Source organism: Microcebus murinus, chromosome 17, assembly GCF_040939455.1.
Source record: "Microcebus murinus isolate Inina chromosome 17, M.murinus_Inina_mat1.0, whole genome shotgun sequence".
NCBI classification, from domain to species: Eukaryota; Metazoa; Chordata; class Mammalia; order Primates; family Cheirogaleidae; genus Microcebus; species Microcebus murinus.
This window is the reverse complement of record NC_134120.1, coordinates 36,296,889-36,311,496: the sequence shown is the minus strand read 5'-3', so window position 1 is coordinate 36,311,496 and position 14,608 is coordinate 36,296,889. Positions and strand designations below refer to the sequence as shown.

At 37.5% G+C, this 14,608-nt stretch overlaps 1 protein-coding gene across 2 annotated transcripts in view; it reads right to left on the bottom strand.

Annotated features, from left to right (window-relative positions):
• CCDC178 (coiled-coil domain containing 178) overlaps positions 1-14,608 on the bottom strand; it is a 428,206-nt gene that overhangs the window by 366,507 nt on the left and 47,091 nt on the right. For both annotated transcript variants that reach the window (XM_012782579.3, XM_012782578.3), the window contains exon 5: positions 4,671-4,810. In XM_012782579.3, coding sequence (XP_012638033.1) covers positions 4,671-4,810 — 140 coding nt within the window. The remainder of the gene's footprint in view (positions 1-4,670; positions 4,811-14,608) is intronic.

The following is a 14,608-nucleotide window of genomic DNA, read 5'->3' as shown; positions in this document are numbered from 1 at the left end:
ATGACTATAATTTTAAAATGTAAAATAACAAGTGTTAGCAAGGTTCATTAATTGTAACAAAGATATCATATTACTATAAGATATTAAAATAAAGGAAACTGGATCCAAGATATATATGAATTCTGTGCTACTTTCCCAATTGCTCTGTAAGTCTAAAATATTCTAAAAAACATACAGAATGGGAGAAAATATTTGCTTTCTACAGATCTGATAAAGGGTTGATAACAAGAATCTACATAGAACTTAGGAAAATCAACAAGGAAAAAACTCAAACAACCTGATTAAAAAGTGGGCAAAGGACATGAACAGAAACTTTTCAAAAGAAGACAGACAAATGGCCAACAAACATTTAAAAAAATGCTCACCATCTCTAATCTTCAGGGAAATGCAAATCAAAACCACAATGAGATATCACTTAACTCCAGTGAATATGGCCTTTATCAAAAAATCCCCAAACAACAAATGTTGGCATGCATGTGGAGAGGTAGGAACACTCATACACTATTGGTAGGACTGCAAACTAGTTCAACCTCTATGGAAAGTAGTATGGAGATACCTCAAAAATTAAAAGTAGAATTACCATTTTATCCCGCAATCTCAGTACTGGGTATCTACCCAAAGGAGAAAAAGACTTTCTATAAAAAAGACATCTGTACTAGAATGTTTATAGTAACACAATTAACAATTGCAAAGATGTGGAAACAACCCAAGTGCCCATCAATACATGAGTGGATTAATAAAATGTGTCACATGTACACCATGGAGTACTACTCAGCCACAAAAAACAATGGTGAACTAATACCTCTTGTATTATTCTGGATGGAGCTGGAAGCCCATTCTTCTAAGTGAAGTATCACAAGAATGGAAAAACAAACACCATATGTACTCACCATTAAATTGGTACTAATCAATGAAGACTAATGTGAACATATGGAAGTAACATTCACAGGGTATAAGGCAGGTGGGAGGGGGAGCAGGGGTGGGTAAATTCACACCTAACAGATGCAGTGTGTACTGCCTGGGGGATGGGCATGCTTGTAGCTCTGACGTGGGTGGTACAAAGGCAATTTATGTAACCAAAGCGTTTATACCCCCGTAATACTCTGAAATTGAAAAAAAAATCAAATTGCAATTAAACTGCTGAAGGTGAATGAACAAGTTTATGGCTAATGCATTATTGTGAATCATGGGCTCAACGGTGTTCATTTTGACTACACTGGAAAACACTGTGGACAAGTGAATTGCAATGGTTGATCCAAGAAAGATTAATCTTTCACTCATTTAAATATATTTCATACCCTAAGTAGATGCCAGCTTTACAATTAATTACAGAATTTTATCTAATAAAGACCTGCCCTGGTTAAAAACAAACAAGCAACATCCCTAAAAGAAACCCCATGCCTGTCAGTAGTTAGTACCAGGCCTAGCAAACCACAAATCTGCTTTCTATCTCTTACCTATTTGCCTATTTTAGACAGTTTCACATAAGTAGGATCATATAATATGTCATTTATGATTATGATAATGGTTACACAACTCTGTAAATATATGATTTGTACACTTTAACTGGTGAACTTTATAGTGTATAAATTATCTCAATAAAACTATTAAAAGATAAAAACCAAGCACTTTGTAGAGAAACACAATTTAGACAAAAGAGAAATTGTTGCAAATTTAAAAAGGAGGAAAAACAGTTGGCCTAGAGAGAGCTTCACTCTGTCTCTCTCCTTGACCCCACCCCAATCCCACCATAAATGCACTCTTCCCATTCAGAGAGAAAAATTCAACTATAACAGGTGAAGTGTATAGAATGAACAGAGTCAAAGTCAATAGCATTATATCAGCTATGTTTTCAGATTTGGAGGCTTCAGCAGGAGGGGTTTAAATAAAACTATACTTGGGCAAACACCCCCTGGAGCATTCATGGATCAGCCTGTCCTCATTGTTGCACCAAACTTTTCAACAATTACAGACTTAAAGTGTGAGATTTGGGAAATTTAGAGAGATAATGAAGCTAGTTGTCTGTTTTGACTCTTAATCTTAAAATCCAAAGGAATTCAGATAACCTGTAACTCAAAATAAGAAATTTTTTTTGTGCAACTCATCATGGAGATAGATTACAATGGAATTTGGAGTGAAGGCTCCCACTGGTAATCACCAAGCATGTGGTGACCTAAACATAAAATACAGCATGAGAAACATAAGCAAATATTGTCTATTAACCAATTCAGCACTAACAAATCTAACCAACTACATAGTCAATAATAAAACAAAATAATTGTTTTTAATTTAGAAAATAGAAAATCTACAAAATAACCTAGCAACTTAAAAAAGTTTTTATTTGTATTTATCTTACCATAAACCTCCTTTCAGATAAAATATCATATTTATTTACTTATAAACACATTATCATTATTGTAGTTTTTGTCTAGAAGTGTACTACCTAACATTTTTATTTTGTGTGTTTCTTGTCAAAATGCCAACTAACTCTCTGTCATGAGGATTAAGGTCTCTACTCTTTGGAGATATAAAATAGAGGCTGGATGGGCTTTGGAATCAGGTGGAACTAAGTTCAAATTCTGGGCACTGGAATCAGATGGAATTAAATTCAAATTTCAGCTCTAATGTTCACTGCCTGTGTGATGAAATGTAAATTATTTTGACTTATCTAAGTCCTAGAATTCTCACCTATAAAGTAGGATTCCTGAAAAGGACAAATGGAAAAATAGATATTTATAATATCAAATGCTGAGAAAATAGCAGACATTCAGTACATAATAGCTCTTATAATACTGGGTGGATAGGTGCCTCAGATGTATCTAGAAAAGAAAGGTTCTGCCTCAGGTTCTCTCTGATTTTTTTCATTCAACAAACATTAATTAATTGTCTACTGCATATTTGGCACTGAACCGGGCACCAGAAGACAGCACTAAACAAGTCTGCCTGTGAGCTTTCCTTCTAGAGCTTTTCCATTTATTCAGTTGGCTTATAATATATTTACATGAGAAAAGTTCCTTTTTTCAGTTTTCCTGAAGATAAGCAATAAAATATCTTGGCTTATTTTGCAAATTATTTTATCTAAGAAAATCTTTTAGCTAGCCCATTATCCCTAGTGTTTGGCTGTTTATCAACTATTCAAAGCCCCAAATGGGACTGGGGAAAGAACATGAGCTTTGATAACAGACAGTGTGTTGGAATTTTAGTTCCGCCTTGTGATCTTGAACAAGTTGCTGACTTATTTTAAATTACTATTTCCCTGTCTATCAATGAGGTTTAACCATAACCATTCAACAGTACTTTTGTGAGGTCTAACAGACACGACATGGTGTCTGACTTATATTAGGTTCTTAACACATGGTAGCTGTTATAATTACTTACTAAAATCCCTGTGAATATATTTTCATCATGTAACAACATGGATAATTGTTAATTAAGACATATATGAAGTGTACAGCATAGCATATCAATAAAAATATATTCTTTTCTCACTATTTGCTTGACCTAGTCTTAGAGGCCCAGGACACCCTCAGTCCTGTCCCCTGTAAAGCATTTTCTGAAGGGGTATTCTGATTTGGAGAAATATAGAAGCAATAGAGATAATATAATATTGATATGGAATGATATAAATAACATTGGCAAATGTGTTGAGTTTATATCATTTGCTGGCACTTGTTCTAACACAATGTCATTATCTCTCCATTCCCATCTAAGGTCACAGAACATGTCCGCAGCCTGTGGAGCGGTATGGAAGCCATGCCTCAAGGCCACATATAGCCCTCTGGATCCCTGAATGCAGCCCCTCAACCTAATCCAAACTTCACAGAACAAATCCTCTTAATGGCTGTACTCTAATACCTCTCAAAGGAGATGATGATGACATCTTAGACTTAAGAATTTGTGGCCATTTGAGTGGCCATCAGAATGTTCTCTGAGCCAGATTCATTAACAGTGGTTAAGAAAAAGAAATAGCGCAGGTCTCTAGCAAACTTATCCCCGTTTGGGCAGTATAATTCTGCATTAGTTGCTCAGAAATGTAAGCCTAATAAAAGTTATAAGAATCTGTGTGTGTGTGTGTGTGTGTGTGTGTGTGTGTGTGTGTGTGTGTGTGTGTGTTTTCTTGGCATTCCTAGTTATCCTTTGAAAATAATTGAAAGCTACAGTGACTTCAAGACTGAACTTCCTTCAGAATAATAAAGGAAAACTTTAATAGGTTAAATAGGCAAAGAAAGAATTGTTTCACTCTCTTTCAACAGATCTATTATGTGTTTCTTTAGAAAGAGAGATAATTCATTAAAAAGGGCTCATAGTCCTTTTATTCACCAATTTAGTCATCTAATCATTCAATCAGCTTAGTGTCCCCCAAAAGTATGTAAATACTATTTAATTTGCTAGTTGGCTTATGGAAATTATTACTTAGCATGCTTGCCTCTGGAAAAAGACCAAATTGGTGGGGTGAAAAATCTATTTAATAAGGTCGTTTCACTCTTGCGAATTGAAACTATCAAAAACATGTCTAAACTAGTAAATTATGCAACTGGGCAAACATTCTAAAAAGTATTTCAATTATAATTTTAAAAAATCAACAAGTTTCCTTGGACTTTTAAAGTAACAGACCCTTACAGGCTCTATAGAGCTTACAAAGATGTCAGCATTTTATATAAGTCTCTTACCTTTTTTAAATGCTCCTGTATTTTGGACTCCACATCTTGGATGTGTGAAATCATTTTGTTGACACATGGTGCTGGGATTTTTACTATAGCACAGCTGCGACGTCGACATGGGTAGCCAAAGTAAATACCTTTATTTACCTCTAAAGATAAAAGACGGAGGAAATTAGTTCATAGTTATAGAGAGAGAGTAGTAAACCTTGACGTTCAAGGTATGCAAAAAATATTCTGCATTCTTAGAGCTAAAATTTCTTTAATAAAGAGGTTGATAAGTATGTCAGAAAATTATAGAACAAATCTTCAAAAAATGTAAAAGCTAAAATAAAATAATCATTTATGACTTAATACTGCAACAAATAAAAATGAATCTGAGATGCCAGAATGAAATTTCAAGCAAAGTTAAAAAGTTAATGAGTTCCATAGTATCACAACTAAGCATTGAAAAAAAAAAGAAAAAGAAAAAGGAGAGAGTTAATCCATTTGTTTCTAAATAGGTCCTGAACTCTTGAAAAATAATTTTGAAATATATTTTCAATACTCCCTTCAAAGAGATCCCACATCTTCCAATGTAAAATAACATCCAACTACTCCTGCATTGGAGAAGTTCTTTCTTAAATCCAGCATGAGTTTCTCTTGCTGAAAAAAATAAAAGCCGGTCTCCTTCATCCTCATAATAACCTCATTTTCTACCTTCCATTTCTGAAAATTGGAGTCTCATGCGAAGAGTGATTGATGTTCTCACTATAGCATTCAAGCTGTACTCATCATAAAATCCACTCAGTCCGATGTGCCTCAGTGATTCTAATCCTGGCATGTCCCAGATCAACTGAAGGTTGCAGAAGCACAGCAAAGTTGTCCATGAAACTCTACCAAAGTGCTTACTTGCAGTCCTTTTGACTCTAAGGACTCTATTGGGTTGGATTATAGTTGCAATCAGTGACCTTAAATGGGAGACACAAAATATCTGCAGTGTCTCAATGACAACAGTGTGATGTTCTCATTTCAGTTGACCTTGGGGGAACACATACATAGATATGTATTTTCAACTCTGTAATAGTCAAAGGCCCATAGAACAAGGTGGTGAAAATTGTCTATTTATCTCTTATCCAAATATCTTGATAAGGGTATTCTGTCCTTCTATCTAGAAATAAGACTTTGATAGACATTTAATAAGCAAGCAGTTGCTGTTATAGTCAAACATTTGTTTTGCCTCATTAAATGTGGGGGAAGGAAGGATAGCAATGATTCATTTTCTATTTTCTTGACTGTGCAACTCAACTTATTTTGTGAATACTTATTAATTTCCATGACATTCCTGTGGTTTAGGATTAAGGTTTTACATATAGTAAAGTAGGGGGAATGAAATACTATGAAATTAAATTTGCACCAAAATCTGTAAAAGACCTGACATCGTAAGTAGTACAAGATAGAACCAGAATTCAGGAAGTTCTTAGTACTGTTTTTATTCCAGTGGAGGTAGGGCATAAGTAAAAACTTTCCATTTTAAAAAATTTTACCCAGCATAAGGAGACAGCATTATTTAATCAAAAGATCACTGAATCAAGTATCAATGTTCATTCATTTTTTTTGACATGACTGATAATTAACTGTGCATCTTTAGTTAAAACTGTTCAGTCTCTAGACCTCTGATTTCTCACTCAATACATTAATGTGTTGGTATATATATATAAGGTATTTTTCACCTAAAATTACATGATACAATGAATTAATGGTTTTAGCCAAACATAATTGGTAGAGCTCCTTCTCATGAAGCTGGTGCACAAGTGGTCAGGGTGAGTATTTAAAGAAGTAAGCTCAGGCAGGACTCCCACCCTTTCTAAACAAACCCCAAACTCCAATTTCCTTGCTCAGAATTAATGCATGAAAGACAAGATCTTCCTGGGTCTAAGCTGGAGTTGAGGTTTGCTGAGACTCTGCAATATGAAACTTCCATTTGTGGAAAAATATGGACTGGCTGATTATGTGGGCAAATAAAATAGAAATACTTTGTTTATAAACTGTCAACTCTCCCCTGCTCAATGAATTTGATCCTTCCAAAATTTAATGACCTGGCCTCAACGATTTAACATGTCATCACTACAGTCCTTCCCTTGCTTCTGTTTCTAAAAATATGCTCTTTATGTACATCGCCCCAATTATTCTAACATCCCTTTATCTCAACTCAGCACTTTTAGGAAAAACTTAGCTTTTCACATTTTTATCTTCTTTAACATCTTTGTTTTCTTTCCAAAATCTAGAATAAGTTAGCTCTTTTGTGGTTACAAATAATTTCTCCTCCATGCAAAGGCTCTGTTGTAATGAACAGAAAGTATCCTTAATTTTTTATGAAAACAAAGCTCGTTTTGTTTTTGTCATATATGAGAGAAAATTAAAAACAGCTTTTACTGACATTAGCGTTATTGTATTTTTATTGGACCATAGTTGTTGGAGACACTTATCACTGAATATGTAGAATAATATGCATTGACTCTCAGAGTTGCTCAGTGTTCACTTATTGCCATTGTCTTCAATCTTTTCAAAATCTGGAACTTCAATCTATTTATTTTTGCTTCCCTTGAGTAATCGGTAGGTAGATAGCGAGGGATTCAGGGTCTCCTGGGAATGAAAGTGGATGTCTTGCCTTTGATGCTACCTTGAGCAATTGCCCCACCTGAGAAGAAGGACAAGGGTGCCCCCCCCCATCTTGGTGCTGCCCCACCTTAATTCTGTCCCAAGTGACTGCCATACCTGGGAGAGGAAGGAATGCCCTGCCAATCTACCAATCAGAACTTAGCACACTAATTGCAAAAGAATGCAGAGGACTCTCTTAGCCCACAGGCCAAGTGGCATAGGTACGACAGAGTCTGGAAGGTGACTTAGGATAACCTAAGGCTAATTTTCATGTCATTAGCTTAAATCTACAATGCAGTTTACCCCACCAAGTGCTTTCAGAGAGGCTCATGGGAGATCCACATTTGCAGTAAGAATCAGGTGATATAACTCCCAACTGTTCATTAAAGAGGTTCTACAATGTTGCCTGAACCACAGGGAGGTACCTATTCAGACACCATAAAACAGGACCCATAATCAACATCTCTTTTGCTATGACAAGGGGCCTGGTTGTCATCTGTGGTGTATGTATCTTGCTCTGTAAACCTATATCTTGCTATTGCTCTATAATCCTATCTTGCTCCCTGTCAATACATTTCACCTTGTTCTTGCCTTACTTTAGTGTGTCTAGTCATTCTTCAGCCAAGAGCACACCAAGAACTGAGAACACAGAATGAAATTGCCAAATCCGACATAATCACAGGTCTCCCAACTACCTTGCCTGACCATTTCCTGTAGCTATTGTTCTATATTGAATTTGCTTTGACTAGCACTTTTTAAAAATTTTTTTGAGACAGAGTCTCACTTAGTTGCTCAGGCTAGAGTAAATGCCATGGCGTCAGCCTAGCTCACAGCAACTTCAAACTCCTGGGCTCATGCAATCCTTTTGCCTCAGCCTCCCGAGTAGCTGGGACTACAGGCATGTGCCACCATGCCCGGCTAATTTTTTCTATATATATTAGTTGGCCAATTAATTTCTTTCTATTTATAGTAGAGACGGGGTCTCACTCTTGCTCAGGCTGGTCTCGAACTTCTGACCTCGAGCAATCTGCCCGCCTCGGCCTCCCAGAATGCTAGGATTACAGGTGTGAGCCACCACTCCTAGCCAGCACATTTTTTTTTTTAATGAACAGTTTATATGTGCTGTCACAATATTCTCCTGTCCTGATCTTTTCTTCAAATTACAATATCTTTTTCTTTTTTTTTTTAAAGGGTCAGAAAGCACCCACGGGTCTCGAACCCCAGCACATGGATTAGATGGATGGAAAGTCCAGGGTGAGGAAGTAACCACTTGAGCTAATGCCGACCCTCAAATTACAATTTCTATGCAAACATTAAGATCTATCTCATATGGCTCTTTCCCTGTGAGGAATTCTTGAATCTTTCAGACATTGGGGTGCACTTACATTACTTTCAATTTCTCTTTATTAGAACTGATCATACTACATTCTGCTGTTATCACATTTATCTGTTTCCCCATCTTCCCCATGAAATTTCCCCATTTATCTTCCCTATGAAATTTTATATTTTTTATGGAGGAGAGTAACTATACTTAATGTCTTCAAATAACTGTCAAACAAATTAATGAATAGATAAATTCTTCTTTGTTTTCTTACCCTGCTATAATCTGGCTCCTGTTTTCTTCACTTCCTGGAAATGTCATTCTTACACCCCACTAAGAAGTATTTCCACCACTGTCCACGAAGGAGTAACTGATAAAAAATTGCTCTCCAGTTATAAACAGCTCAAAATCTGGACAAAAATTATGAGACACTGTTTTTAGACATTGGAAATTAGGCAGTGCAATAGGCACTTTGATTCCTGAGAAAAAGGAAATTTATGAAATTGAGATCCATAATCACCAAGTTCTCTGCCAAGGGACAATTTCCCAGTTATAATACAGAGATCTAGGAATAGAGCAGAGTGTGGCAGTCCTGCTGAGCTCAGGAGCAAATAATAGTGTCATAGCAGTGGAAGCATCTGTAAGGGGAGGCAGGAAACTGGAGAAGACAGAGCAATGCAGAGAAGGATCCCAGAAATCCATGTGGAACTGTGTCTGACAAATGACTTGTGTCTAGAATGTGTGGAGAAAATTTACAATTTACTATGCAGAAAGTGGGCATAAGACTCGGACCCTTCGCAAAAGGGAATATACAAATGACTAATAAGCATGTGAAAAGATGCTCAACATCATTATTCATCAGGAAAATGCAAATTTAATTCATAGTTCAATACCACTTCATACCCATTATACTGCCCAAAATTAAAGAGGCAGGCAAGATTACAAGTACTAGTGAGAGGATACAGAACGACTGGAGTTCATGCATTGCTGGTGGAAATGTAAAATGGTATAAACATGTGGGAAAACAATTTGGCAGTTTCTTATTAAAGTTAAATATAAACTTACTGTATGACTCAGCATTCCATTTCTATGTATTTACCCATAATAAATAAAAATATCCATAAAAATACCTCTATGTGAATGTTCATAATAATTTTATTCATAAAAGCCCCAAATTGGAAAATTCCAAATTCCCATCAATGGCTAAATAAGAAAATTGTGCAATATTCATACAAGTGAATACTACTGAGAAATAATAATGAACAAACTACTGATATATATATCAACATGGATGAGTTTCACAGACATTTTCCTGAGTTTTTGAAAGAAAGTGAGCCCACAAAAGAGTACAAATAGAGTAATTCCACATATTTGAAATTTTAGAATAGTAAAATAACCCTTGCTAGAGAGAGGCAAAGATATAAAATGTAGCCAAAATGTTTGTATTCTCACAATTTCCTGAAATTAAAAAAAAGAATACTAAAAACAAAATGAAACCATACTGTGGTTGTGGGGTAAAGTGATATTGATTACAAAGGGGCATGAATGAACTTTCTGAAAAGGTAGAAATTTCTTTATCTTGTTTGAGGTGATGGTTAAATGGATGTATGGTGTATATTTGTTAAAAGTCATTGACCTTTATACTTAAAATGAGTGGATTTTATTTCATTTAAATTTTACCTCAATAAATTTGTTTTATAAAAAGACCACTAACCATACTCTAGTAACAGAATCTAATAGCCTTGTAATTCTCCTCTTTTAACACTTTATACCACAAAACATTGTAGACAACCCTTCCTTGAAATGTTCTCCTCCTTTAATAACTTTCTCTAACTTCTTCTTTGCCTTTATCTCCTCATATTCCTTAAACATGACTCTTTGGTAAGAAATAATATTTTCCTCTACACTCTCTCCTTTGATCACTTCCTTTAAGTGTTTGACTCCTGACTAAACAACTTTTGACTTAACTCTACCTTGAGCCCCTTGCCAAATGTATAAATTTCCCAAACCTGTTCTTCCTAGATACCCATCCTAGCATTGAGAGCAGGGAAAGGAAGGTTGGATATGCAGAATCCTATCAGAATGGGAGAAGGATAACTGTTAAAATCAGAATGTCAGAATGTACTCAAGTTGTTATAACACAAACAACAAAATAAAGAAATACACATCAGTAAACTAAAATGCCAAAGCAGAAAGGCTACAGAGGAAAAGGAACACAATTGTATGGTCAGACATAGAATTGGAAAAGATAAGATACAGTGGGAGCTCCAAGATGGAAGGAGTCTCATCTACCACAAGCAGTAAAAGTGGTGCCTGGCACACAGTGGATCCTCAGAAATGATTTGAAAAATAAAAGAATAAGCGAATAAAGATATTTCAAGATAAAACTTTTGGTTATCTTCCCTTTTGCCCCAATCTATTTGCTTTTAAACATTTGGATTTTGTCAAGGCCAGAAAGCCAGAAGTAGTCTTGAAGGGACCAACTTCATTTGCAAATCCAGTATCTATAAAATTTATCTCATCTTCACTCAAACTCTCTTCCTTTCTTATACCGCTTTTCCTGTTATCAAAGTTTGCAACAGTTAAATCACCTTTGAATTTCCCATTTTCTCATTCAATTCCCTATATCTTTATACAGGGACAGTCACCAAATCTTAACAATTCCTTTGTAATATATCTCTAATCCCTATAATCTCCTTGTAATATTTCTTCAATCCCTTCTTATCCATTAATCTTTTATAGATTGAGTCCTTTTTACTATAAGGCTGAACTATAATAATAATATCAGTGTCCATATTAAATATATATAGGACCAGAGACTGAGGAATAAAGTTCACACTACAGAGCCTGAAATTCAAAATGCTTCTTGACTGCACCTCAAACATTTCTAGCTTTCTTTTAGGCATCTTCATGTTTCTGAATCATACTTATGTTATAGTCGAAGTAATCTGTCCTTATCCTTCCTATATTTTGTGTTATTATCTCACTGTTAATGCATTCTGCTAGGCTCGCTTAAATTTTCTTCTCACTTTACTTTTCATATACAAATACATTCTTTAAAATTCAGTTCAAATTTCTCCTTATCCATTAACATTTTTCTTAATACCAGGAGGGCACACAAATTGCCTTACTTAAAATACTAAAGATACTTCTCAGGGGGCGGAGCAAGATGGCGGACGAATAACACCTCCAGACAGAGTGTCTCTGCAGAAAAGACAGATTCTAGCAGAAATTAGAGGAAAGAAGCAAGAAGATGAGCATACAGCAGACGAGGGCTGGAAGGAGGGGTACCTGAAACCCCAGGAGACTCCATGGGAGGAGGCTGTGGAGGAGAACTGGAGGCTGAGACCACCGGAGAAGCCTGGAGACCAGCGGCAAGGGTAGGTGGATTTGCTGTTTCCCCTCCCCTGCATTTGGGACTGCTGGTGGGCTCCCCAGCGGGTGGAGAGACCTGCGGACATCAGCCCAGAGATGGCCGCCGCCAGCCAGCAGTGAGCCTGTAGCAGACATGGCACCAGGTTCCCAACTTCCTCCAGGCACCTCCATGTGCACAGACCCGAGCCACGCGGCAGGCGCCATATTGCCTCCTCCTCCCCTCCGCCGACCCTACCCATGGCTGCCCAGAGAGACAATACAGCCACCAGCCAGAGGCACCTCCAGGGAACGGGAACTTTCCTTTTGGGACCCTACAGCTGACTCAGGGGAACTCAGACTGTGAGCTCCCTACCCGCCCGCCCTCCCAGGTGCTGCTGGCACAATGTTCCCAGGAGAACGGTGCCGACTCAGAGGCTGAGAGACATAGACCCAGCTTGGGCTCCCTGTGGGTGAATTGGGACCGGAAATCCTCTCCTGGTGGGGATACAGTTTGAACTCTGGGACCCAGAGGTCGGACCTGCAGACCAGATCCCCTGCACTGAGGGCTAGCATTGCCCGGGGCACAGAAGGGTTATACTTGAACAGCCTACTGAGGTGTGTGTGCCTCCAGGGGGAGATTGGCGTCCTAGAGGGCAACCCTCCTCCCAGGAGGAGGCCGTGCACCCAACCCAGGTGGCGTTTCTGTGCAGGGAACCTCCCCGCCGGCATCACAGTCCGGGGATGCCTGGTGGCTCCTGGTCTGGCCTGCTGGCAGAGGCCCAGGAGTAGCTGCAGAGTTGGGGAGGGTGGAAAGAAGCGAGGCCCGCTCCAGACTGCAGGTCTCAGACAGCCCCACACCCACACCCAGACTTTCTGGCTGAGCGGGACCATTCCAGCCCCGCCCTGACAGCTTCATATATGAAGGAGAAATAAAAACATTCTCAGACAAGCAAAGGCTCAGAAAATTCACCAAGACAAGACCAGCCCTACAAGAAGTACTTAAAACAGCGTTACGCACGGAACATCATAATAATAACCCACGAATATAAAAACAACCAAAACCCAAAGATATTAAAGGCCAGATATTACAATGGCTCAAGACAGAAATCATAGCAACAACATCCAACCCAACAGAATGAACAGTAATCTACCTTACCTATCAGTTCTCTCAATAAATGTGAATGGCTTAAACTCTCCACTCAAGAGACGTAGGCTGGCTGAATGGATAAGAGAATACAGGCCAAGTCTATGCTGTCTTCAGGAAACACATCTAACCTGCAAGGATGCATATAGACTAAAAATAAAAGGGTGGAGATCAATATTCCAAGCAAATAGAAGCCAAAAGAAGGCTGGCGTGGCAGTTCTAATTTCAGACGATTTAGTTTTTAAACGAACAAAAGTAGTGAAAGACAAAGAGGGTCATTATATATTGGTGAAGGGCACAGTTCAACAAGAAGAGATAAAAATTTTAAATATATATGCACCCAACTTAGGTGCACCCAGATTCATAAAGCAAACTTTACTGGAGCTAAGCAAATGGATTAATAGCAACTCCATAATTGCCGGAGATTTCAACACCCCACTGACGGCACGAGACAGATCCTCCAAACAGAAAATTAATAAAGAAATAATGGACTTAAACAAAACTCTAGAACAATTGGGTCTGACTGACATTTACAGAACATTCTACCCAAAATCCACTGAATATACGTTCTTCTCATCAGCTCACGGGACATTCTCTAAGATTGACCATATCCTAGGACACAAAGAAAATCTCAAGAAATTTAAAAAAATAGAAATCATACCATGTACCTTCTCAGATCACAGTGGAATAAAACTAGAAATCAACCCTAACAGAAACTCACATTTCTACACAAAAACGTGGAAATTAAACAACCTCCTACTAAATAGGAGAGACAATTTATCAACTCCTCTGGGACACAGCTAAAGCAGTTCTGAGAGGAAAGTTTATCTCCATAAATGCCTATAACCAAAAGACAAAAAGATCACAAATAGACATTCTAATGAAACGACTCAAAGAGCTGGAAAAAGAAGAACAGACCAACCCCAAACCCAGCAGAAGAAGTGAAATCAACAAGATCAAATCAGAACTAAACGAAATTGAAAACAGGGAAGCTATTCAGGAGATTAATAAAACAAAAAGTTGGTTCTTTGAAAAAATAAACAAAATTGACACACCACTGGCTAAGCTAACGAAAAGCAGAAAAGAGAAATCTCTAATAAGCTCCATCAGGAACAAAAAAGGAGATATCACAACTGATCCCAAAGAGATACAAGATACAATTTATAAATACTACAAAAATCTTTATACACACAAACTGGAAAATGTGGAGGAAATGGACAAATTTCTAGAAACACACAGCCTCCCTAGGCTCAACCAGGAAGAAATAGATTCCCTGAACAGACCAATCTCAACAGCTGAAATAGAAACAGCAATTAAAAATCTCCCTAAAAAGAAAAGTCCCGGTCCAGATGGCTTCACACCTGAATTTTACCATACTTACAAAGAAGAACTAGTACCTATCTTGCAGAAACTATTCCACAATATCGAGAAGAACGGAAACCTCCCCGACACCTTTTATTAAGCGAATATTACTCTGATACCAAAACCAGG